The 27729-nt window shown below is 42.2% G+C and overlaps 1 protein-coding gene across 5 annotated transcripts in view; it reads right to left on the bottom strand.

The window, feature by feature from the left end:
• The window catches only part of AIG1 (androgen induced 1), a 241464-nt gene that overhangs the window by 38800 nt on the left and 174935 nt on the right, over nt 1–27729 (bottom strand). For 4 of the 5 annotated variants that reach the window (XM_081251379.1, XM_081251378.1, XM_081251380.1 and 1 more), the window contains exon 4: nt 2872–2987. In XM_081251379.1, the coding sequence (XP_081107505.1) occupies nt 2872–2987 (116 nt within the window). Of the gene's footprint in view, nt 1–711; nt 1373–2871; nt 2988–27729 lie in introns of those variants that run through there. The other variant, XM_081251381.1, reaches the window with a different exon arrangement.

Here is a 27729-nt window from a genome sequence, read left to right as displayed (position 1 = left end):
CCACCGTCAATGGTCAGGGGATATTTGTGTCCCAGACCCCTGGGTAAGTGGAAAGACAGGTGGAGGTGGGCAAGGGAAGGGTCTGGGATGACTTCAGATGCTGAACTTGGGTCGGACTGAGATGGGGCTGGGAAGTGGAGCCACCGACCGTGGGAGCTCAGTGGGCTCCAGTCCACGAGGGAAATCTCCGGTGTCCCTAGCTTTCTCAACTCTCGTGACCCAAACCTAGGAAGACAGCAGATTCAGACTGGTAGGGGGACTTGTGAAAATGGGCAGCAAGCTAGAATCAGAGCCAAGCAGACAGGCAAGCTGGCCAGCAGCCTCAGAGGTATAGATTCAGCTCAACCACACAGAGGATTTTAAGGGAGATCTACTTTATAATTAGCCTGTGACAAGAGGAATGCTTTCTTACATTTTGGCATAAGGTTCTGGAATGTCCAGAACAACGCTGGTATGTGGTATGGTAAAGATTTCACATCCTGAACCTTTTGCTGTTGTGTCACTTGTACGTCGTATCTGAAATAGCCTGGAAGGGAGTAAAACCCAGTACTTTTTGGATAACAATTAAAATCCCTGGGTTTGTGAAGGGCATTGATTAGCTCTTGGCGTAGCTATGAATGCCGAGGGCAGAACACCAAAGGAAAAAGTCGACTTTGAAAGCTTTCTCAGAACATAGCTGGGAGAATTCGCTGGTTAATGCAGATACGTGTCCAAACAAGCACTGGTTTGCTCAGGGAGGGTGCAGAGCTGGCAGGCCGCCCTTGGCACAGAGAGCGTGAGTAATGCTTCATTTTAATGAGGGATCTTGGGGGTCTACAATGAAGACTATGTGGTATTTCCCACGTGTCTCTTTGGAATGTGGACTGATTGCACCCACAGTGGAAGAAAAGCCATCAGAAAGTATGTAGTTCCTAAAATCTCTGGGGCTCTACAAGATTCAGATAATTTAACGGCATATAAATGAATTCACAGAAATACACCCAGAGCTCCCAGAGTAAAAGTCCTCCCTTCCCACAGGTAAGTGAATATGAGTGCAAAGTAACGAGACTGTGTTCTGGGGGGAGAGGTGGGACGGGCATTTTATTTTTATTTTTTAAATTTATTATTTATTTACTTATTTATTTATTATTTTTGGCTGCTTTGGGTCTTCGCTGCTGCGCGTGGGCTTTCTCTAGTTGTGGTGAGCGGGGGGGGGGGTACTCTTGTTGCAGAGCACGGGCTCTAGGTTTGCAGGCTTCAGTAGTTGTGGCACCTGGGCTCAGGAATTGTGGCTCGCGGGCTCTAGAGCACAGGCTCAGTAGTCGTGGTGCACAGGCTTAGTTGCTCCGTGGCATATGGGATCTTCCTGGATGAGGGCTTGAACCTGTGTCCCCTGCATTGGCAGGCGGATTCTTAACCACTGCAGCACCAGGGAAGCCTGGGCATTTGATTTTTAAACTAAATCTATAGGCAGTTCCAGACGTGTTGTAAACATTGTAGCAACCCTGGAATAACTGTTAGCTTTCCTACCTGACTCTTCTGAAAGATAAGAGTCATTTGAACATCAAGTTCTTATGTATAAAGCACATGCATTCATTTTTAAGATATAATTTCACAGTCACACTTCACCTGTGAGCCCGGATCATTTGAATTTTTTCTTTCAGAGAAAGCCAATACTTAATGTTTTGGGTAGAAAAAAAAATCTAAAAAGTCACTAGGAAAACAAACGTTCCCCAGTCCTCGTGAACAGTCGGTGACTCATCAATGAAGTGGCAGATGGAATTGAACATGACAGCATGTTTGTTCTGGGGTCTGTAGCCTGGATGTCCCCTTAGATCCAGCCACAGGGTGTGGCTTCCTAAAAGCAAATTCCCTTTTTGTTCAGATTTGGAGCATTATGTGATCATTCAGGCAAAGTATGTGAAGTACTGTACTGACCTTTATTTTATATCTCTGGACTGGCTGGAGCAAAACGCTCCACAGGGACTGGACCTCCCAAAGTGCTCGAGGATTTTGGTGGGATTAAGTGCAGTCCTGGGTTTGGAAGAACGTGATTCAGTCCTAAAGACTTAAAGGAGGTGATGGTGACCCAGAACTCAGAACAAGAGAGTCCCAAGAAGCGGAAATGCTGAGGGGAGAGACCTTTTCTGTGTATGCTAATATATCAAAGAGCACTTGGAATTATACAGAGAAATAAGAAATTATCTTAAGATAAATAATTTTGAAATGTTAAAACATGGTTAGAACTGAAATTAAAGTGAAGTAAACTCAACAGGCAAAAATTATTTTATCAGATAAATTTGGCACCTCACACTTGGGGCTTATTCATGCCCAATAGACAAAGTAGAGACTTCCTGCTATTTATTTACCCCAATTTTTCAAAACAAAACCATTAAATGCATGCTATATGTAATAGCGAATTCTGGAAAAGGTTTTAAACTGACTCAGGAAAATGTACATTTTCACTTGCTTCACTTAGAGGATAGAAGTCACTCCTCTAAGAGGTCATTTCTTCTGTCCTCATTTGCATTTGCTGCAACTCTCTCACTCCCAAAAAAAGCAACAACAACAAAAAATCCCAAGCAAAAAAGCCCTTTAGCAATAAAACTGATGTCCAAGAAAAACATTTAGTTTGAAAAAGAGTTGAAAAATGTAGCCTTGGAAGAACCACTGCTTACATGGAATTGTTCAACAAATTCCTGTTGTGTGAGGTTTGGCATATACTTTCTAAAAATATAAGCATCTGGGGAAATGAGACAAAGCCCAGGTCTTGGACCAAATGAGGCACGCAGTGTGAATCTGTTAGTGATTATATCCATAATGAAATATGTGCCCAAATTTAGCAGTGCAAAATCTAATACAATAAGAAAGCCCAGCAGGCACTGTCCTTACCATAATATATAGCCAACAGAGAAGGTACATATGGCGGCCAGTCCGCTGCTCCTGCTGGGATACGCATGGTGTGATGTCCTCATCTCGATTAATATAAAGGGCAAAACCGTCGTGTGCTGAAAAAGAAGAGAGACCAGGTGACACAGGTTCTTATCATCACCCCTAATTAGCTATTTGTCTTCAGTAGGAGAGTGGATAGTGTAAATTTCTTGCAGAAGTGCCACAGCAGAGAGCAGTATCTTCTCCCTCCTCACTCGAAGAGGTAGAATGGACGTGAACACACGCAGTCCATCAATTGCTCCCCTTCTTTTTCTTCTGTATCTTAATTTTTAAAGTTGTATTTTCTTTATGCCCGTTACAGGAAATTATAGAAATTATAGAAAGATATATAGGGAAAAAAGTTGGAACATAAGAAAGGAATAAAAATTACGACTGTTAATATTTTGCTATACGTTCTTTTCCCTCACTCTTTGTTCATATTATTTATACACAGTTAAGAAGTGAAGATCATACTGTGCACGCAGTTTTGTTTGGGATTATAGCATGAGACTTTTGGATGTGCAATTATAGAAATACTTCTAGAATATAAACGCTGACCAGAGCTGCTTAAAACTCCATTTTATAGATGCACCAACATTTATTTATTTATTTATTTATTTATTTTTGGCTGAGCAGCTTGTGGGATCTTAGTTCCCCTACCAGGGGTTGGACCTGGGCCCCAGCAGTGAAAGTGACGAGTCCTAATCACTGGACCACCAGGGAATTCCCTGACCAACATTTACTTAACTGATTCTTATTCCTGGACATTAAGTAGTAAAAGATTTTCAATTTTTAATTTATTAAAAATATCATGATGAATATATTTTGTAGAAGTCTTTGAATGTTAAACTACTTTTTTTTTTTTTTTTTTGCTGTACGCAGGCCTCTCACTGCCGTGGCCTCCCCCATTGCGGAGCACAGGCTCTGGACGCACAGGCCCAGCGGCCATGGCTCACGGGCCCAGCCTCTCCGCGGCATGTGGGATCTTCCCGGACCGGGGCACGAACCCGTGTCCCCTGCATCGGCAGGCGGACTCTCAACCACTGCGCCACCAGGGAGGCCCTGTTAAACTACTTTTAAAATTTATTTTTAATTTTTTAATTGAAGTATTGATGAGTTACAATATTATATTAGTGTCAGGTGTACAACATAGTGATTTAAATTATTTTCGTATAGTCAAAGGCTATGAAGATTTTAAGGCTGTTGATACATAATGCCAAATTATGTGTGAGCCAGCAGCAGGTTGGAAGATAAAGCCAAATTAGCTTCCAGAAAGGATGCCAGCAGTGCATGGATTTAGATACTATGTTGGAAGACAGACTCCAAAGAAGTTGCGTGGAACATTTCCATTTGTTTCTCGAACTCAGTGGCCACTCCAGATACTCAGTTCAGCAGGGCAGAGTGGGATAAAACTTATCCCCTCCGTATGGTATGGAGAAAGTCAGGTACTCTTGACATTGAAATTTGGTGGACAGATATAAGGGAAAAAGAGCTTCTTAGGTAAAACTGGCTCAGGACATAGATTTACCTTCCAGCATTGGAAAGTTTCCCAAGAGTAAGAAGATGGTGGAACTGAGAACTGAACCACCAGCAAGTTTGGATTCTGTTAAGGATACTCCTTAATGGCCATGAAAGAAGCTTTGTTCCGCTCTTGCTGTATAGTTTGCATATTCAAGGAAACGGCAGGAAATTGAATGTTATGGTTTTCAAACTCTAATAAGTATTGCAGCAAAATGGAACCAGGTGACAGGTAGGCCTTGGCAGGAAAAGACACGGTGAGGATATCAAAATGAACATCTTTGGAGCAACTTGTTGTTTATATTCATAGAAAAAATAGGATATTGTAAGAAATAATAAGACACTGGAAATTCTTTGCTTTATATTTCTCCTCTACGTAACTGTTTTGACTGCCAGTACATGGTAATTAGACTATGGTATGCCTAGAATGTCAGGTGGGTGATTCCACAGTTGGGCAGTTTTATATTTCCTTATCCTTTGCTTCTCTGTTATTGTTTTAAAACAGTATAATTAGTTCTGAAGGGGACCACACAAAATGTACATGTGTGTTAAAACAGAGACAGTATGTATTTTAAAGATCTATTTTATTGGCTTTTTTCACTATAATCTAGTCACCTCAGATAACATTGGCCTGGAATTTCACCAACAGTTTGAGATGCCAACAACAGTTTTACAATAGTGAATTCATGTAAAATTCAAATATATAGTTAGCACTAAGGCCAAGACTTATCGAATCAATCGTAGAAGAAAAATACCTGCAAATGAAACGTTTACACTGAAGGTAATGCTGACTCTAATAGCCTGTGTGGGTTGTAGAATGATGATGTGATTTTTGACTCATTAATATTAAAAAATATCTAAGCTCTACCTCTTCCTCCATTGCTCCAAACTGAGTAAAAATTCACTCATTTTTCTATAAAGTTATATAAGTTCAAATAATTAATCTGAATATTCTTATCCAGTTATCCAGTTAACTTTATTTTACCTAGCCTACTTGCTAATCATCAGATGTCATACCTGGAAAGCTTAGGATGTGCTTTGGTGATGCCAGGCAAAAAAAAAAAATCTCTTTGCAAGATGAAAATCTCTCCAGATCACTCTATTTCTGGCATCATCACCACTAAAAAGGAGCTACTTGTTCCATAAGTGAGGACAAAAGATCTTTTGGTGGCTAGCTGTGCCTATGTCAGTCTGGCCAGCAGTAAATGTTATATGAGGCTAACAGTTTATCATCAAGAATTTTCAGGCACTGAATAATGTGTATCTGCCTTTCTAAAAATTTATAATGCAAATTATGTTTACTGATAAACAGTATATATTAACGAAGGTAAAAATAGTGCAAAATATTTATAGCAAATATGTTTCCCTGAAGGTAGCTGCAGTTTTATGAACTAAAAAAAAAAAAAAAAATCAGTAAAAAAATCTACAAAAGGTCTTGCTGAATCTCTAAGTAACCTTTGGTAGCTAATTGTGACTCGAAATCTGTAGCAGCAAGAGGGATAATTATTTTAGAACTAGGAGTACAAGATATTCAGTTCTAATCCACTCCCAGGCAACACTCTGCTTCAATAACTTAAGAACCAGCAAGGAAATATTCAACTCCATGTAAGACCATCAGCTGGACAAAAATGGTAAGCTTATGTTTTGTTCACTGTGGTATTTGTAGCACTTAAAAAAGAGCCTGGCACATAGGAGGGGCTCAATAAATATTGGTGGAGATAATTTAATCTTCAAAACCATATCTTAAGTGGGAGTTACCAACTCCATCCTGCGGACGAGATAATAAGGACTCATAAAAGGTAATTGTCTTGCCCAAGATCACAGAGCTATTAAGTCTGGAGAGGGTTCAAGACCAGTTCCGTCTGTCTCCAAATTCCATGCTCTGTTTTCTATATTAGAGTTATATCTTTAAAAGATATCAGAGTTAAATAATCTTTGACTCAAAAATCCTGTGGGAGTGCATGACTGAAGATCACTTACGATGTCTCTCAACAGACAAGAACTATTTTTTGGTTGAGCCTCAAAATAAACAAAAAGATTTTCACTGTGAAAAACATATTTTACTAAATGAGTTCTTTCCTGTGGCATATAGAATTCTGAATAATATTATATGGAGGAAGGGACCCACAAATGCAAAGTGCCTACTAAAGTCAAAAGTCCTAATGCAGTCCTGTCACATGCTACTTGATTTAAAAAAAATTTTTTTTTTTCGGGCCTCCCTGGTGGCACAGTGGTTGAGAGTTCGCCTGCCGATGCAGGGGACACGGGTTCGTGCCCCGGTCCGGGAAGATCCCACATGCCGCTGAGCGGCTGGGCCCGTGAGCCATGGCCGCTGAGCCTGCGCGTCCGGAGCCTGTGCTCCACAACAGGAGAGGCCACAACAGTGAGAGGCCCGCGTAGGGCAGAAAAAAATTATTTTCTTAGTCAATTCACATTTTTTCTTAAATAAATATATTTAAAGGAAAACTTATGAGATTTATAAACTCTCATAAATGGAACACATTAAGAAAGATAACCACAAAAACAAATACAATGAAAACTAATTGATCTTAATAAATGTTTGACAGACATGTTTGCCTGTTTGATTCTGAGGCCTGCTAAATAGGGATGTTAGTCAGTAGTAGAGGGGCATTAAAGACATACTAGAATGTAACACAGACTCCTAAATGAAATCAGAAGGACTGAAAGATAATTGAGGGAGAACTACCTTTTCACCAGGTGACTCAATACCATTTAATGTCAGGCCCCTGTACCACATAGATTATCTCACATACAATCAGAGACACACCTATGCACTGGAACAGATTATCTGTAAATTGTAGCTGTACCTTCTAAATGCTAAATTATTTGATTTATGAACAGGTGTTCTTTTGCCAGAAAAATGGAAAGATAGATGAGTAGGAAGTTTAGGTATTGATGGAGGAACTTAATGGTATTTAACAAGATTAAAGAAATGAATTTACATGACACAAGAAGGATCTAGACTTGCTATGGGGAAAAACATTTTCATTATCTGTGATGGCATTCAGTAGCCTATAAACTAAAGGGAAGTTTTATAAGAAACTTTGCTGTGCAATAAATAGAAGGATAAAAATATATGCTGTGTGATAGTACAGATTCAGGCAAGTGGAGCGGATGAATTAGGGGAGCACTCAAGATTACTTTAGAGCTCTAGCATCTGTGGCTGCAGTCAGAGTGTACAACACAAAAAATATTAAACAAGATTTGAGGACTCTGTTCACCTGTCATTTCTCTGGTCTTTCTCCTTCCCTCCAAAGTATTTTTTTAAAAAATAGAAGAGTACTGCTACCATACCATATGAACAGAGATTAAAAATTGTTTCAGTGATGGGCTTCCCTGGTGGCGCAGTGGTTGAGAGTCTGCCTGCTGATGCAGGGAACACGGGTTCGTGCCCCGGTCCGGGAAGATCCCACATGCCGCGGAGCGGCTAGGCCCGTGAGCCATGGCCGCTGAGCCTGCGTGTCCGGAGCCTGTGCCCTGCAATGGGAGAGGCCACAACAGTGAGAGGCCCGCATACCACAAAAAAAAAAAAAAAAAAAAAAGTTTCAGTGAACAGTGGGATACATGTATCTTTTTGAATAGCCAGGACATGGAAGCAACCTAAATGTCCATCAATGGAGGAATGGATAAAGAAGATGTGGTACATATATACAATGGAATAGTACTCAGCCATAAAAAAGAACAAAATAATGCCATTTGCAGCCTCATGGTTGGGCCTAGAGATTGTCATACTGAGTGAAATAAGTCAGACAGAGAAAGACAAATATCATACAATATTGCTTATACGTGGAATCTAAAAAAATGGCACAAATGAACCTATTTACAAAACAGAAATAGAGTCACAGATGTAGAAAACAAACTTATGGTTACCAAGGGGGAAGGGGGGAGGGATAAACTGGGAGATTGGGATTGACATATACACATTACTATATATTAAATAGATAACTAATAAGAACCTACTGTATAGCACAGGGAACTCTATTCAATATCCTGTAATGATCTATATAGGAATAGAATCTAAAAAAGAGTTGATATATGTATATGTATAACTGACTCACTTTGCTGTACAGCAGAAACTAATACAACATTGTAAATCAACTATTTGCCAATAAAAATGAATTTAAAAAAAAGACAAAAAGAATTGCTTCTTCCTTGGAAGCAAAAGCAGCTTTTGAACATGAGGTGTGCCAGACCAGCCCCTGCCTACCTGGATAATGAGAGAGTTGGCAAGCCCATATCCACTTATTTGCATCTGTAGAGTACAGGCAGACCTCTGAGAATGTCCTCAAAGTAATGGATGCATCAAATCGCCAGGTGAGCTTCTTAAAAATGAGATTGTTGGGCCTAGCTCCTGCGGCATTTGATTTACTGGATTACAGTGGAGTAGTGCTCATGGTGGTTCCCACGACGGTAGACCACAGTTCTTGCCTTTATGGTTGTCAGGATATCTAGTTTTCCTTATATCCTATGACAACTTTTTTTTAAAATTTTTATTTATTTATGGCTGTGTTGGGTCTTTGTTTCCACGCAAGGGCTTTCTCCAGTTGTGGCAAGTGGTGGCCACTCTTCATAGCGGTGCACGGGCGTCTCACTATTGTGGTCTCTCTTGACGCGCAGGCTCAGTACTTGTGGCTCATGGGCCCAGTTGCTCCGCGGCATGTGGGATCTTCCCAGACCAGGGCTCGAACCCGTGTCCCCTGCATTGGCAGGCAGACTCTCAACCACTGTGCCACCAGGGAAGCCCTTATCCTATGACAACTTTTGATCGTAAATAAAAAGTTGAGGGATGGCTGTGTGCATGTGTGTGTGTGTGTGTGTGTGTGTGTGTGTGTGTGTGTGTACGTTCAGAGCACCTGCATTCTTGTGGGTACTTGGCTGCAGGCAGGGCTAGAGGTGTGACCAGACTTGCCGGGGAGGATGCAGTGAGGGAGAGTCCTTATGATGTCCTAACAATTGACAGGTATATCATAAATAAAAATAATATGGAAAACTGCTCTAGGATACAGAAAGGTAAAATTAATAATTCTTATTAATTCCATATTGTAACATGAATATTTTGTTCCTTTGCTCCCCCCAGCCCTTAACCACCTCTAGAGTAAAAGGGGATTAAAATAGAAATTTTTGTGCTGTAATAAAGAAGGAATTTCCAAGCTTGAAGATAAAGCCCATCGTGTTAGCAAAATGTGTTCTAAAACGATAGGAAGGGTGACATGAGAAAGATTGGCCAAAAAAAAAAAAAAAAAATCACAAAACACTAACTGATGCTAACCTTTGCAAATCTTCCAGGCTCTCCAAAGAAGGCAAACGTCTGATGAACGCAGGGAAAAGCAGCGTTGGGTGGGGCATGCGCAGAGCTGGGGTGGGGCTTCCCCTGGAGCAAGCATAACTTCAGAGTCAGTGGATGTGAGGACTCGGCAATGTCATCCCAGGAAGCTTGGAAATAAAGCTGATGCAGGCTCTAAAAAACCTACATTTTTAACCCTGACCAAATGTTTTATCCTGCCACCAGAAACTGTCATTATTAATTTTACTGATGGGTCAGCTCAGGATTCACCACCTTCCCTCACTCTCTTCACAGTAGGGATATTTTAGTGCTTTGAGTGACAGAAAACTGCCCGTTTTTAACCTCAGTAGTTTCCAGTCTCCAGGAGTCAAATGGAAGTTTCCCGCGTCACAGGCCTCCCTCTCCTAAGGGCTGAGGTGCTGGCTTTACTGCGGTGATGCCGGTACAGTATTGACACAGAATCTCCCCAGAAACTGTCAGAGCCTTTTAAATTGTGCCTTTCCTGTGTGGTGTTGGATACCCATTCCTGCTGGCTGTCAAATCGGTCTGAGATGCACTTACACGGGCATCTCAGAATGACGTTAGAAAAGTGACCCAGGGTCAGAAACTTAGATTCAGGTGGAGCCAATATTTATTAAGGGCCAATATGTTCCAGGCATTTCCAGAATGCTTTATGGACTCATCTAGTTCTAACATTAGCCCCGACAGCTCTTAGGACATGGTTTTAATAATTAGGCCCAATAAACAAAATAGTGCCACGCGTTAAACCAAGCCATGCATATCCTTGCAATTAAGAGCAAATGATGCATTACAGAAACAATTACGCTAAAACAGTGGCACCATTTTACTGGGCTGTTATCTTTGCATTTAAAAAGCATTTTTAATATGACTTGAGGGAAATTAATATCTCTTCCTGAATCTTCCTAATGAAGGTATCCACAAGGTGCCCAGGGTCTGCGGCATTACTGGGGGGCTCCAGAGTGGTGCCTTCTTTTCAGCCCAGCAGCCTGTGGGCCACCAAAAGGAATTCTTCTTTTTGTGAATGTGATTCCAGAATTAACCCACGTTGTACCTTAAAACGTAACAGCGACTTGAAAATGACCTAATATTCACTACTTCCGTGAACATTTCACAATTAGTGCTTGGGGTTCTCACAGAAGAGCACCTCGAATTACTGCCCTCAGATGATCAAGTGATTCTAATATGATGAGATGCATTCAGACGTGCAGACTCGCAACAGTGCGGTGGTCAGAGTGATCTAGTCTGCTAGGGCGGGTTGAGGGAAGGATTCACGCAGCAGGAGACATTTCAACCGGGTTTTTCTGTGTGACTAGGGCTTCACAAGCAGAAGAAAGGGTAAAGGAAGAAGTTCATTCGCAAGGCCAAGAAGAAGAAATAGTGTGTGAAGCACAGTACAGACCACCGAGGGACTGTCACCGTTGTAGGACATGAAAGAGCGTGAAGACTTAAGTCTGGACAGGTGAGGTAGGCAGAAGCCAAAATGTGGAAGACTTGTATACGGACTTTGTCCTGTGAGAAGCAGAGCTAGCTCTATAGGCTTAAACTCCTCCACAGAGTTGAAGGTATACAGACACAGGAGAAACATATTTGGGTATTAATAGTAGAAAGAGCAAGCTGGAGGCTGGGTGGAGGACGGACTGCAGAGAGGAGAGATTTATCTACCGACATGCTCCTCTCTCCTTCCTCCTTTCTTTCCTTCTCTCTCTTTCCTCAAGAAAGGGACTTGATTCTCTCCATGACTTTCTTCTAGGTCTTCCTCAGCCTCCCCTCTCCCCTACCTCTCCTCAGCCTTTTCACCTACAATTTCCTCGTTTTTACTCTCTTCTCTTTTACTTTAATAATTACCATAATACTGAAAACAGCATAGGGGAAAGGTTAAAAAAGAAAGCTGGTCTTAATTCTGGCAAAGCATATATATGATAGGTAAACACGTTAATGACTTCATTCATCCCTCTGTGTCTTATGTCGCTTCCCCCGTTATTCATTTATGTGCAGAAATACTGAATACCTAGTGATAAGAATGGCCACCATTTCCTGAGCTACTAAAATAAGCCCAGTTCTATGCTAAACATTTTGCACCAGCATCATGTTTAATTTTTAGAGCAACTCTAATGAAATTGGTTTTTCTTTTTTTTCCTTCTTTTTTTTTTTTTTTTGTGGTACGTGGGCCTCTCACTGTTGTGGCCTCTCCCGTTGCGGAGCACAGGCTCCGGACGCACAGACTCAGCGGCCATGGCTCACGGGCCCAGCCGCTCCGCGGCATGTGGGATCCTCCCGGACCGGGGCACGAACCCGTGTCCCCCTGCATCGGCAGGCGGACTCTCAACCACTGCGCCACCAGGGAAGCCCTGAAATTGGTATTTTCACCTTCATTTTATAAATGAAGAAATGGAGGAACAGAGGGGTTAACTTGTCAGAGGTCACGTAGAACTAGTAAACGGTGCAGCCAGCCTCAGACCTCGGATCTACCAGACCACAAACCTGTGTTTTTACTGTGGCACACACTGCTCCTCAAGCTTGCTTGTTTGTTCATTCATTCAATAAATGCTGATTGTATTCCTGCCATGTGCCACTCACGATTTCAGGTATTTAAATATATCCCAGAACAGAGCAGACAAAGATCCTTGCCCCAATAGACGGCTGGCTGTTCTTGGGAATGCATTTCAATTAGGCTAATACAAACGTGGAGTCTCTCAGCTCAGAAAAGACCAAATTCATTAGGGCTGCATGAGGATTGTATGAGATTCTATAGTAGAAGTGGCTTGTACAGTATATACAAAAAATAATTTATTTTGGGATATTTCTCACTTAAGACAAAGTGCTCAATAATATCATCTAATATCTACTGCATGCCAGTCCCCTACGTGGATTAAAGTCATTTACATCTCACATTGCTCCTCTGAGGCATATGTTAACATCAATTCTGTTTTACAAAACCTGAGGCACAGAGAAGTTGAGAAGTTGCTTGAGGTTACCAACCGGAAGGTGGTGGGTTTGGGCTTAGACTTGGGCACTTTGGCTTCTGAGCTTATCCTTTAACGGTGATGCTCTATGACCAGTGAAGCCCTTGGGAAGACGTGAGGATTGGGAACAGTCAGTGGAAGAACGGGTACAGGGACGGGAAGCTCTTGGTCTCACGGCTGTGCCTGCGAGAAGGAGCCTGGCCCTTCCCTCACCCAGCCATTCACCTCAGGGGGACTCAGGGGCTGAGAGATGAGTGGCCTCTACACCCAAGTTTAAAAGGCAGACCGTCGGGCTTCCCTGGTGGCGCAGTGGTTGAGAGTCCGCCTGCCGATGCAGGGGACACGGGTTCGTGCCCCGGTCCGGGAGGATCCCACATGCCGCGGAGCGGCTGGGCCCGTGAGCCATGGCCGCTGGGCCTGTGCGTCCGGAGCCTGTGCTCCGCAATGGGAGAGGCCACAACAGTGAGAGGCCCGCGTACCGCAAAAAAAAAAAAAAAAAAAAAAGGCAGACTGTCAGACCAGAGTTTGTGCTCATGTTTGGGGGTAAATCCCATGGGTACTAAGGGCCTCAGGTAGGCAGAGAGGCAGGAATAAGAATAACCCCAATCCACTGACACAGACAGGCACTCTCTGAGATGCTATCGGTGTGAGTTTCTTGTCTTTTCTTTGGTCTACTCTCCTTAAAAGTACTTTAGTGGGTGGGTTGAAGAGGGGTGGAAGGAAAAGCAATGGGAGATATAGTCTCAGTAGAAGGCAAGGGAAAGGAAATTTAATCAAGTGTTCCTGTCATCAGTAAAGTTTACAGCATTCTTAAAGATCGTCGTTACACACAGTCAAGTTCAGGGAGCAAGTATAGAAAAATGAAACTCATTATTAGGAGTGCTCTGAAATTAAAAAAGAAACTGAAAAAATAAGAAACTAGGATTGTAATGTAATTCATATGCTTCTCAAAAATCATTTTGAGCTCCATAGAATCCACTCGTACACGCACATCCGCATCCTCCACTGTCAGAGTATTATTCTGACCACTTGATTCCCTTCTCTGTAAGATTCTCACTATCTTCAGAACAAAATCCAAGTTTCTTAGCGTTGCCTTCAGAGACTTACTATCTATCAGACTCAGCCTGCTTTTCTAGACTAATCTCATACCGCTCTGTACTGGCAACTTCACCGTTCCACCAAGAGGCTTTCCATGGCCATGCCTTTGCTCATGCTCTTCTCTCTGATTATAATCTCCTTGATATTTGGGACCTTCTCTTTAGTACACACTTACGGCAAGGTCATTTTCTGCTCATCAGAGAATCATCCCTCACAGATCTCTACCCCTTCACAGCTAGGTGGGGCCGTTGGGACGAGTTCCGGTCAACGGGCTGTTGTTAACAGGAGTGATGTGGCCACTATTCTAGGCCGACGCAGCTGCGAAGATACTGAATATTAATAAGCCACATAATGCTACAGTGAACTCGAAGAAGGGGACCCTGAGGCGTGGGGAACACTGCTTTAGGGAGAAGAAACAAGCTTTACTGACCGCCATACACTCAGCTCTCTTCTCCGTGCAGGCAACTTAACAGGGTCTCAACAAACCTTTGTTCAAGGACCATGATAGTATGACTTTCCCTTAGGTAAACCCTATTTTCCATTAGTTTTATTATTTAAAAAAAAAAACAACCCTGGCAATTTAAGATGAATAAAAAAAATAAGTTCCTGGATGCAGTATATAAATAAATTAAAAAGTACCTTCATCTTGAAGGTACAACAATTATACTTTTCTATTACAGAAAGGAAGGGGACTACTTTGCCCCAAACCATATTCATCTGGGACTAAGTCCCCCAACTAAAGCTACATGTTCACAAAATATAGAGAGGCATTAATTCTTTTGAAGTGAGAGACCAGTAACACATTTCCATCAACTTTGGTACTTTCCCCGCACTCTTCCACCACAGTGCACAAGCAGATTTCAATGGTCCTAAAGAACCTTCTTCACTGAGTCTTCAAATACAATGATTTCAAATGGTTTTAATTTAGCCTTGTTTATGATAAAATAAATGTTATTCTGATTGATTGGCAAACGTTTATTGATTGCAGCAATAAGAGCAATTATGTTTGACATGAAGACGTTATAAAATCTATAACCCGAACCTTTAAAGCCCAATTTGAAATGTCAGATTTGACTTATGAGAACGAGTTATAATCCTGCTTCACGCAAAAAGCATTAAGTTAATGCTGGAGCAAAGTACTGTGGCCAAGTGTGCGTTGGCATAATTAATCAGGGATATTTCAGAAAAGAATCACCTCCAAGAGGTTATTGATTTATTGTCACGACACATTTTTCTTATGGCTGCGATGGCGCTCTGGAGCTAGGATGCACTGGCATGCATTTTTCAGTGACTAAGCCTTGATCTGTCTTCCTGGATTCCTGCCATCCTCACTGACATCTGCAAACACTCACATTTGACAGCCTCATGCCTGAGACTGGTGGCTTCCAAGTTGATTAGGATTAGTTCAGAGGGGTTTTGGACTAGACTGAGTGTAATCGAAAGCAGAGAGCCGTGAGTCTCCAGAGAGTGACATGCACCCTGCCAATGGCGTCATGTTAATAGAGAATGTGCATGTGCACACACACACATGCAAACACACATATGCATACACCATAAGGCATATGCAAACACATCCATGCAAACACACCCATACATACACACATGCAAACACATCCATGCATACACGTGAGTGCATACACACACATACACAATGCAAACACACACATATCCACGCAAACATATCCATGCAAACCCCCCCCACACACATCCATGCAAACACACACCCATACATTCACACACGCATAAACCCACACATACCCGTGCAAACACACACATACACACACCCATACGTATACATACACAAATGCACACACACACACATACCAACAAACTTAAGGAATGGGGAAGATTTCAATTTTAATCTTGAAGTTCATCTCTATTATCTATTAAACTAAATTCAAGCTTTTGCAGAAGCACTATTTAACACATATAGAAGTAGCTGTAACTTAGCTCTTTTTCACAGTGATTCCATGACATAAGGTAATACTGTCAGAAGGAACCTTTACAGCACAAAGTATTCAAATGTTCTCCCAAAGATTATAGGGGAAAGTCAAGGGAGAAAGAGGCAATTCAGCTCAAAGCTCAAAACTTTTTCTCCGTCGTCTCTTAATTTGGCTTTGCAAACAGAAAAGGACACACTTTCTACCTAAGGCAATGTTGGTGGTTGCCGACGTGTGGGTGCGCAGACAGTAGGTGCTGGGTGGAGGGAGGCATCTAAGAAATGGATTACCCTGGGCACAGTACCTCAAGTCCAGTGCTCCTTCTAGGTCTTTGTTCAAGCAGTTATTTCCCTGCACATTCTCGTCTTGCTTAGGCTGCACTGATGATTATGTGGCCAGCACTGAGTCCAGACCCTAGTGACTACACATAGACTCTGCTCGCTGTGGAGAGGTGGAGAGAAGACAGGACCAGGAAGCCGTTCACCAGTAGTTGACTACATAACTTTGAGCCAACTGGGGCCTTTCTGGACCCCAGGCTCCTCATCTGTAAGAGTCCGTAACAGTGGACCGCAGGTCAGGCTCCTTGTGGAGCAGACTCTGAGATGGGAACCAGCAGACTCAGGTTTACTAGGGAGTGTCTGAGGATCAGTGCCTGTTTGGAGAAAAGGAGGAAGGGCGGTACGGCAGGAGGAGAAGTGTGTCTGTGATGCAGTGTCAACAAGGGCCTTCGCTGACCCCACCAAGGGCTCTGAAGCTGGGCTGGCCATTCAGTGTTGCCCCAAATCGGGGTAAGTGGGTCAGGTCTTTATATCAAGCATGGACCAGTGATGGGATGGGGCTGCCCCAGGGAAGGGGTCCTGACCTTTAGCAAGAGAGCTCAGTTCAGGTGAGAGTGGCTCCTGGAGAGGATCTTCAGTGAGGGGCCGAAGAGGCCGCAGCCCCAGCTGCTGGGGAAGTAAGTCCTTCAGTCCCCAAAGGGGACCTGACTAGCACACCACAGCATCATGAGTGCGCACCCACGGTCATCACATAGCCAGCTCCAACCTCTGTGTGTGAAACTCATCAAGGGGATATTTACAATGATGGGAGCCTGACAGCTCACAACTGCACTGCAGGACTATGACTACGCTGACATCCTATGACTTACTGTTTTAGGAGACAAGAAACTGGTCAGTATATGGTAAATTCCTCACTACCGCCTAATTTGGGGGCTATAAAGGCAGCTACCGTAATTTTATATATGGTCATGCATGACTAATAAGCTTCCTTGACATGTAACTGGGTTTCTCATTAACCAAGGCATAGCTGGCACATCATGCTCTTTAAAACTTGTTATTGATCTTTAGCTATTGAACAATGTATTCCGCTGAGGAAGGCTGAATAAGGCACACGCTAGACCACTTAGTTTTGATCCCTGTGAACCTGAGGCTCTAGGAACAATGCCAGTCATACAGATGTCGTAAAGGTCTTTTTTTAAAAAAAATTTATTTATTTATGTTTATTTATTTTATTTTTGGCTGTGTCGTGTCTTCGTTGCGGTGCGCGGGCTTCTCATTGCGGTGGCTTCTTTTGCTGTGGAGCACGGGCTCTAGGCACGCGGGCTTCAGTAGTTGTGGCACGCAGGCTCTAGAGCGCAGGCTCAGTAGTTGTGGCTCATGGGCTTAGTTGCTCCGCGGCATGTGGGATCTTCCCAGACCAGGGCTCGAACCCGTGTCCCCTGCATTGGCAGGCGGATTCTTAACCACTGCACCACCAGGAAGCCCCTGTCATAAAGCTCATATTCCCTTGTGAGACACTGCATTTGGGAGGGGTTGCTGGAGGAAGAAAAATGCTTCACGCTCCATATCTAGATCACAGGAAAGATCTTCAGTTTTATGTTTTCCTTACGGCCTTATGCCTTGTTATTTGCACACACAGGCCAATATTTTAAATGACTTTATTTGCCAAAACGTATACTTCAAGTCCTAATTCTCCCCATTTTAATATAATTAATCAAAGACATATATGCTGGCCAGCTTTGTTCGGATCAGTATGAGATCCACAGGATTAACTACGCTGTACTCATAGTTCAGCCAAATCAAAGAAACCTGACATTTTCCTTAGACTCTCCAGACTAATCAAGGGTAGAGATACATTTTGTAAGCTTACACACAGCTTGTGGACTCTTCCCCACACCTGCTTTTGTTGACCCCTTGGGAGCAGGTCACCATTCTGCGAATATCTTAGGTGAACAGAAAAATCCCCAGTGTCTATAGTGATGAGTGGAATTTATGACACTTCACCAGGAATCTTCCTCATTAGTGGACAGTGGACTTTTAAGGGCTGTTCGTCACTTTCTGTCTGCAGGTCAACCCCTTGCTCCAGCCAAATGTCTCCCTGACCCAATGCTCCTCTCACTTTGATAGTCATGAATCTAAGCTTTATGGGAGCCACTAAAGAAAGAAGCAGGATGGGGTCAGAGCTCACTTGGAGCCTTGAGAATCTTTTCAGTTTCAAGAATTGAAGAGGATGAAGGGAGAATGGATGAGAGAAAGACTGTTCAAAAGGTATAAAATGAGAACCATTATGGGTTGTGTGAACTGGACACGACAGCCGGTTCCCAGAACACTGGGGCTAGGGATGAAGTGAGCTGAGGAATATAAAAAGCTGTGTGCTGTGCCCTAGGAAGGGTTATGAAAGTGGAACGGACTCAAAGTATAAATTGATTCAGTAAATGTTTTGGTGAATTTGTGAGTATGATCAATGAATAAAGGATCCCTAGGACAGGCTAGGGTACATTAAGAATATCAAGTGTCTTTAGAAAAACAAATATCGTATATTAACGCATATATGTGGAACCTAGAAAAATGGTACAGATGAACCGGTCTGCAGGGCAGAAATAGAGACACAGATGTAGAGAGCAAACGTATGGACACCAGGGGGGAAAGTGGCGGGGGGTGTTGGTGGTGGTGGGATGAACTGGGAGATTGGGATGGACATGTATACACTAATACGTATAAAATGGATAACTAATAAGAACCTGCTGTATAAAAAAATAAAATAAAATTCAAAAATAAGTATTCAAAAAAAAAAAAAAGAATATCAAGTGTTTTTAGAGTTAAGGAAAGACAAATAAGTCCATCTCCACCATGACCTCAGAGGACCCTTTCCTCTGGCCTTAACTGACCTGGGGTCTGATCCTCTGAGATGACTGCCCCAGTCCAGGGGAAACAAGATGACATCCAGTGTTTGAGCGAAAATGTTGGAATCTGTTAGATTCTTGAGCAGGAAATGTTTTACCAACGTCGATGAGGAACAGGGAAGGGAAGGAGAAAGAAGCAGGACACTGGCAAGGGCCAGGGCTGCTTTTCTGAGTCATGTGCATCTTCTTTGGTTCTGCTTGAGTTGGCCCTTGATCACATTATTGTCTTTGATCAATTTTTGACAGATCATCTCAGGTGATTTCCCTTTAATGCCTGCCATGAATGGGCCATGTCTTATCCTTATTTCCCTTTCATTCCTCACCTACGGAGCATTACAGACAAGCAGGATTCTGAATCAGAGTAATGAAGAGAAATGTCACTGAACGATATCTGGGCACCCCTGGTGTGGTAAGAGATGAAAGGAACGAAATGCACACTGTAAGAAGCTCTGACTTCACAGCCTTGCGGGAACAGCCGGGGAGGTACATGCACACAGGGTTTTCAGATAGTAGGTACTGAAGACATTTTTGTGGAATGAGGGAATGGCTGAGGATTCTGCGGAAACCCTGTGGATGCTGAGGGCATGACCTGCTTACTTTCTGTCACTGACAGTTCACAGGGAGGCCGAAGGGGTCTTTCTGTAAGGGTCCCTCTCACAAGGCTTTCTCCTCAGAGTGAGGTATACTGTGTCCAGCTCTTGCCAAATTTAAATTGCATCCATGTTAAAGAGGAAAAAAGGCTTTAGCACATTCCTTTGGGGAATGGAAACAATTTATTTTGTTTGTTTCTAATGGAGAGGGCTAGCTCCAGAATCTCACTGTGAGGTCTGAGAATCTGGGTTGAGGACTGCCAGGCAGTCAGAGGGAGAGGGAGAGAGGAAGAGAGAGTCACCCAGACCTTATCAGGTGATGGAAACAGCAGGAGAAGCCAGTTATAAAGGCGATGCTTAAAATAGAGTTCCTGGATCTAGGTCAGGAATACGTATTTAGCTAAATATTAGATCAATTGATGTACTTTCACTATCCTTTGTTCTAGTTTTTCTTAAGAATACTTGTTTTGTTTTCAAATTAAAACCTTCTTCTGCTGCTCAGCACAAGCAACTATAATATCTTTGGGGGTGACGGTTTCTGTTTGCTTTTCCTCCTTGATATTCAGAAAAGGAAATTGTCAGGCTTCCGGCTCACCTTCCTTGAGAGGAGGAAAGTGGACGGCATAGATGCAAATGACCTGGACGAAAACAAGTAAGGAGCTTTTGGAAAGATTCTCAGATTTCCCAACATGAACTGGATGATGAGAAACATAAGCACGATTTCTCATCTGCTGGTGTCCCCTGAAAGCTTATTTTATAATAGAATTTATTTCCAAAGGGTGGGTTTAGTCTCCTAACAAGAGTGGAGCATTGTCATTGCCAAGCTGCAAATGTCAGGATACAGCCTCAAGGTTACCATGGGTGGCATAAATAACAAGGACAACGCATCCTTCTCAGCGTTCCCAAGCCTGTAATAAGACTGCTCACGTGTTCAGTGATATACGGGATCTTTTTATTTGCGGCAGAGAGCAGTACGCTTTGGGTCTTCGAGACACTGTTTGATTGCTTTACAGAAATCAATCGATAACACACAGGTAAAGTTTCCTGCAAGGCACATAAATCCTAGCATGAGGAGACCAGCTGTTGTGAGGTTCTGAATCGGTGCCAGTTTCCAACTGAGGAGTCTCAAGGAAATGATCCTGAATCTGGGGCTTTGTTTGGATTTCAATGGAACATAATCGGGCGACATCTGGTCCCCCACCTTGTGCTGGCTTGGCCACACTTCCTCCACTGTGACTCTGGGCACCTCCTGCAAGGCTTCCTGTGAGTGCCAAGCACCAGTGCCCTGCCCGTCACCAGCTGCCAATCCGTTTTTCACAGTGGGGGACAAAAAAAGAACTTGGGGCCTTGAAGACACCTGCTGAGAACAACTCACAGAAATGCTCTTAAAATGCAGTTTGGGTCCCACTGCCCCACAAGTTACTGGACATGAGACAAAAGAGAATTACAAAATTAACTTTGGGGGTTAAAAAGCGAGCAGAAGGGACTAAGGATGAGCATAGGAAATTAGCATGTGGGCACGAGGTGATGGAAAGGAAAGAAGGGGTGAAAGACCTAATGAATAAGGGCTGATAATAAACAGATTCATGGAAATGTATGCACCCTTACTAATAAGCAGTTTCATTCAAGAGAAAAGCCATTTTCACATATTATATTAGCAAACCTTTCTTTTACAATGAGAATACTTAATGTTGCAGGAATGAGGTGAAAAACACACACTCATGAACGCCAGACAAAGAGTACATTGCAAATACTGTTTTGAAAGCAAGTTGACCTTATTATCAAGGCCTCCAAACCCTTTCCCAAAGACTGTAATTGCACTTCTGGGATCTATGCTAAAGAAATAATAATCACCCTAAATAAAACAAAGAAACACAAAATGAAAATACACCCTTCCTTGGCTTAGTAAACAAAGATATTTTCCCTAACACTATTTACAATAGTAAAATAATTAAAAATTATCTTAATGATCTACAATGAGGAAATGGTTTTTAAACTAAGATCTATCCACTCAATTATGTAGCCATTAAAACATATTAAGAAAAACACTTAACATTATCATATTTAGACATCAAAGACTATCAAAGCCTACGTATACTATCAAACATAGTTTTAAAAAGTCTTGTGTGTAAACCAGTCTAAAAAGAACACATTCTAGTGTTAACAGTGACTTCTTTGTGTGAAGAACAATGAGGGGTCTTCTGTCTTGTTTCTACATTTTTCTATTTTTTCAAATGTTCTTTAATTTGCACATCTTAAAGTTAACTTCATTTAAATGTTTAAAAGGATACACTGAAGAGAATGTGGCATACGTATAGGAAAATATTAGAATATAACATTTACAAGAAAAAAGAAATACGAAGAAACAAGACACAGCTTATAGTATAAGCTGAGAAGCTGAACCGGAGAAAGGGCACATGAGCAAGTTCCAGATACCAGAAATAAAATAGAGTGAGGGTGAGGGAGAAGCTTAAGTAAGTGACAAGTAAGGAAGAAAACCCAGTAAAATACCAAGACACAGAAAAGGAAAAGGAAAATGTATCAAATAAAAGTTGTAGAGCCGCATAGTAGAACCCTTTTGCTTGGCTAGAGGACCACTTAAACATGCCTGGTCACCGTAAGTAACGCTGACTTTACAAACAGAAACGTCAAAGACAGCTGGGCCAAGTGCAGGAGAGTTACTAGTGTGATTTCCCTTGTGCGCAGTCCTGGCCAAGAGTCATGGTGTTTTAGGTTTCAAGTTTTCAAGTCGGTCCCCTGGGACCTAAGTGTCCTAACAAATATCCCTTGTGGCTTTCCCCTGCCAACTGGATTAGTATCCCCCTGTTTACCTTTTTTGTTAATTTTGTGTATAATATTTCAGGATGGCTAAGCAGATTTATTTGAGGAGGAATGTAAAGGGGAGAATATTAGAAAGCATTGCAGTAACAATGCACATTGAAAAGTTCTGAAAAATTGACCACAGTGTTTAGGCAGAAAAGTGTAAAGTGCATAACTCTCATCTGTGGTCCCACTAATGATTTTCTATCCCTGGATTGGCCCTCTGGGAAACGAGTGGACAGCATAATTGTTATATGTCTTTCTAAGGTCGTCCACTTGCTGGGTTGTAAACCTTTGGAAACAAAAGTCCTCAGTTTGTAATTCTGTTTGATGTACATTGGCTGCCTCTATCTTTTTTTAATCCTGTGTAAAATCCCTTCCTTCATTCTAGAAATCCTTAAGAATCCTGTTTCTTAAAACCCATATATGATCAAGTAGTAAGTTAATGTGATTCCTGGCAGCAGTTTCCTCTATTTGAAGGCCGTGGATTCCCAGAATTTCCTTATTTTCCCTACCTCTGCTCCTCTTTTTGTTTTGCAGCTTGAAAATATGATGAGATAAAACAGGGCAGTTCTTGTTTTCCAGAGGCACCACAAACATTAGGCAGGGCTGTGAGTATGTCAGACTTTCTCCCACAGTGAATAATTCTTCCTACCTCTTACTGGTGGATGGGGCCTTCAATGTCCTAGAGAAAAAAGTGCCTTGCCAATGACGTCACCTTGTTTTAAAAACATGAAGTATTTAATATTTCCTATGCTACTTGGATTATATAAACCCATCTCCCTTCCCCTGATACAGTTTAAATTTGCAAGTAGATTTAATATAGAGATGTTTTTGCTAAGCCATAGTATGAAAACACTTCCTCTTGCAAATTCTTAGACTTCTTTTGGTTATTTATTTCACTGAAATATCCATGGCTGAGCACAGCAGTTGCTGAAAGCCTCTTAGCAGCAGCACCTAGGACCTGTCATCCAATTCTATTTTTCAACAGCAGGATGAATTAAGTACTCCCATTCTCTCTCACAACTCACACGTTTTCTGAAAGATAATCATTGAGAGAAATTGACCATAAACTAACCATTTGATTTTCCCAGAGCCCAAGGATTACCAGCCAACTTAAATTTAATGCACTGACAGCAAGGAGGGAAAAGAACTTCAGGAAGTTCCTTAAATCACTGTGCGGTTAGAGCTGTTTGTTTAGCTCATTGCTCTCTTGGAGGTGTCCTGAACTAGATTTCTTCTCTTTTCACGAGGCAATGTTAACTCTCAGTTAATGGGGTTTCCTCTAACTTTCCATTTTTGTGAACTCCACCCATTGTGGGGTTAGTCTGGTGGTGATTCTATTTCTCCAGCTATGTTGAAAAACTTGAGACTCAAGCATTAAAAATTTTTTTACATGAAGGAAAGGTAAGGGTTACAATTTGCCTATGCTTTTTTAAAATATAAATGTATTTATTTTATTTATTTATTTTTGGCCGCGTTAGGTCTTCGTTGTTGTGTGCGGACTTTCTCCAGTTGCGGTGAGCGGGCGCTACTCTTCATTGTGGTGCGCGGGCTTCTTATCGCGGAGGCTTCTTTTTGTTTCGGAGCACGGGCTCTAGGCGCGTGAGCTTCAGTAGTTGTGGCATGCAGCCTCCGTAGTTGTGGCTCACAGGCTCTAGAGCACAGGCTCAGTAGTTGTGGCACACGGGCTTAGCTGCTCCACGGAATGTGGGATCTTCCCGGACCAGGGCTCGAACCTGTGTCCCCTGCATTGGCAGGCGGATTCTTAACCACTGAGCCACCAGGGAAGCCCTAATTTGCCTATGTTTTTTTATTTATTTATTTTTTTGCTTTACGCGGGCCCCTCACTGTTGTGGCCTCTCCCTTTGCAGAGCACAGGCTCTGGACGCACAGGCTCAGCGGCCATGGCTCACGGGCCCAGACGCTCCGCGGCATGTGGGATCTTCCCGGATCGGGGCACGAACCCGTGTCCCCTGCATCGGCAGGCGGACTCTCAACCACTGCGCCACCAGGGAAGCCCCTTGCCTATGTTTTTTAAATAGCTTTATTTTCCCCCTATTAAACAAAGTGTTTGTTAAACATTTAAACAGCGCTACTTTTCAGGGAGAAACTTGTCTGCTTAGGTCAAGGCCACCAGTAGTCACACGCCACCCCAGAATCCCGCCTTGCATGGGTTGCAAGATGCCAACTTGAAGAGTAAGCCACGCTTTCCCTTCCTCCTTCCCTGATCCTCTGCACGGCATCCTCCACGTGTGGGAGATAATAAGGTTCTCAGGTCATCTCCAGGGGACTGGCATTTTAAATTTTTCTTCCTTTTCCCTTCAACTAAAGAGCTGAAGTTAAAGAGAAAGGCATGCTTTTTGGTTTGTTTGTTAACTTTAATGAGCAAAATGAAGAAGGAGGCCAACGGCGGGCTCCTCTATGCAAAACATACCAATCAATGAATTGGAAACTTTTGCAGGTGTGGGATAAGAAGAACAGTGGTTAAGGGAAGGGTTCTCAATTTAGACGTGGGTGGAATTCTAGTTTTTCATTCACTAGCTTTGTGATCTTGGGACAGACAGTTAACTTATTTAAACCTCAGTTCACACATCTCTAAAACGGGGTTAGAGAGAATAACTGAATCGTGCTGTGCAGGAGTAAAACTGACAACACAGAGAAAGCATTCATCACAGTACCTGACATAGAGTACAATTATGCATAATGAGCTGAAGTAGTGGGTAGGGAGGGCTGTCTTTAAGAAGTAGAAGACCCTCTCTGTCTCCATTTATCCCCTGCTCCAATACAACTTTGGCCCACATATCCTACAGAAATTGTTCAGTTGGCCTTCAGGTCACTATATCCAAATCTTACTGAACTGAAACTTTAGGCAGCTGAAAAGCAGCAAGTCCAAAAGTAAATTCACCATCAGCCATTTTGCCATGTCATTGCTCTTCTAGTGCTCCCTGTCCATTATCCAAACAATTGCTCAAAAAAGACATTGTGTACATTCTCAACTTTGGCTATGAGCATGTTAGACAAGAGGAGACATTATGATGTTCAAGTTCATGTGGGTCTAGAGCTTGGGAAAGAATCCTTAGTTAGGTGAAGCTAGATGTAGACAAGCTCACTTAAGAGAAAGGTGTATATTAAGACCAGAAGAGGGCCTGAGAACAAACCTTGAAGAACTCCATGTTTAAAGCTGGATGGCAGAAGATGAGCTTGCAATGCATAGTAGAGGAAGTGGCCAGCGAGAGAAAAGGAAAGCCAGAAAATGTATCATGGAAGCCAAGAGGAAGAAGATACAAGGATGGAGCAGTCAATTGCATTTAATGGCACTGAGAAGGCAAAATGAGGACCAAAAATGTCTACCAATGCTCTGGCAAATGGAAATCAACAGAGACCTCGGTAAAACTCATGTCAGTAGTTGATGGAGACAGAAGACAAAAGTGCAGTAGATCTTGATAACCCATATCATCCAATCTAAACTCTTGGTACTAGAATTTAAGACCTTTCCTTCATTGTTCCTCAAGTTGTTTTCAACTTAAGCTTTCATATATAATTTTCAGAGTGTCTCTTTGCCTCAGCTATGCCAGTCGCTCTACAGGTTTCTTTTCTCATTCTTTTTACATGTCCCTTTTTGATTCTCTCTGCCAATTAACTCTATGAAAAACCTTCACTGGCTAGCAGAGGTTGCAGGGTAAGAAGCATTTGAGAGAAGAAAAATCTTTAAACAAAAGTTTTATGAGTTTTGCAAAAGGGTGTGGGTGAGAAGGGAAGATAGTACTCTCTTTAATGTTAACAATGGTAAAGAAAAAAACTTTGACGGGATGACTCAGCACTGCTGAGTCAGCTTGAACATTAATGTTATTGATGACTTGAGTCATAATTTGCCGGTGGCTGTTCACAACTCATGAAGAGGCTGAATGAGCACAAGCTCATTTGAATTTATTCAGCATGTTCAATACTCTTATTTTATTACATATTAAACAAGGTGGAAGATTTTGTCTTTATTTTACTGTGAGGAAACTAGGGCTTCTCTAGCAATTGCGTAGAAATGGTTCAGTCTAGTGGGAAACGTCTGCCCTTTGCCTTTGGAGAAACCTAGATTCAAATACAGCTGGTGTCAGGGACTAAGCTGGAGGACCTTGGACATCTGCTTGGCTTTCCTGATTCTTATTCCTCATCTGTTAAATGGGGATAATAATATTGTCATGAAGATTAAATTATATAAACCCACAGCTGAGCATAAACAGACATTCAACAGTTATTAGTTTTCTTTCCCTTCCCTCCTTAAATTTCAAAATCCCAAAAGAAAAAGCACCACCAGCTGCACGTGGATATGCTTAACCTTGAGGGCTGGCAGGAAGTGATGAATGGTAAGGGGAACTCAGCCTCTCACCAAAATGCATGCTTTTGGAACTAAGTCTCCATCATCCACAGACATTATTTGGCGTAAGTAAAAATTAGAACTCATGAAGAGGTTATGCTGGCCTATTGGACTGACTGAGTTTGTCAAGTCAAAACATAGTGTGCACATGTGAGGAGAGGGGCCACAACTTATACTTCTGTGTCCTCATGGCCCCTAGTACACAATCAGAACCTACCAGATACCCTAAGAAACAGAGGACAGTGTGTTGGCTAGTTATAGCAGATTTAAAAATCCTGGCTGAAAAAAAAAATCTCAGTTTAGCTTTGACACAAACTCTGCAGGACTTGGGGGCAAATTACATAAAACATTGCAACTTTATTTCTTTGCCGAGCCATTTCGAGCCAAAATGTGAGAACAAAAACAAAACAAAAAACCCAACCTAAACTAAACCAAACCAAAGCAAACCAAACTAAACCAAAAACAAACAAACAAACAAAAACCAAAAAAGCAAGCATAAAACTTTCTGTAAAAATATAAATGCTTAACTGTAACAGTTCAACACATTCACACATGCAGGGATTCAGTATTCATTTCCACAGAAAACCCCAAAGACTCACAAGTGTTGCATCTGTACTAATTTCAGAGGTTTAATTTGTTTTTTTTTTTAAAGGTTTCCTCAATTCTTTGCGAAGGTCAGTAAATGAAGATTTTTTCTTTTATTTAAAAATTGGAAATACTCAAACTCTCTCTAATAGTAAACAGCACATTTCAAACTTCATTTTACTTTAGTGATTCAGGTGTTATTGACTCCAGGAACAGAATGGATGGAACCCCAGGAGCTTGGAGTGCTCCCTAAAAGCCATCAGGCATGGATCAAGGCAGTGAGCTGCCAGCTGTCTTTGATACTGACACAAGGACTTCAGCAAAAATGACCTGGGGGCTTTGAAAGGATTCTTTCCAAAATAGCCATTCACCAGAAAGTCATAGGATGTCTTACATATTTAGTTTCTATGACCGCAGCTGCATGCT

The sequence above is a fragment of the Mesoplodon bidens genome (assembly GCF_964165515.1).
Source record: "Mesoplodon bidens genome assembly, chromosome: 12".
Classification (NCBI taxonomy): domain Eukaryota; kingdom Metazoa; phylum Chordata; class Mammalia; order Artiodactyla; family Ziphiidae; genus Mesoplodon; species Mesoplodon bidens.
The sequence above is the reverse complement of the archived record's forward strand: the minus strand, read 5'-3'. Positions and strand labels throughout refer to the sequence as shown.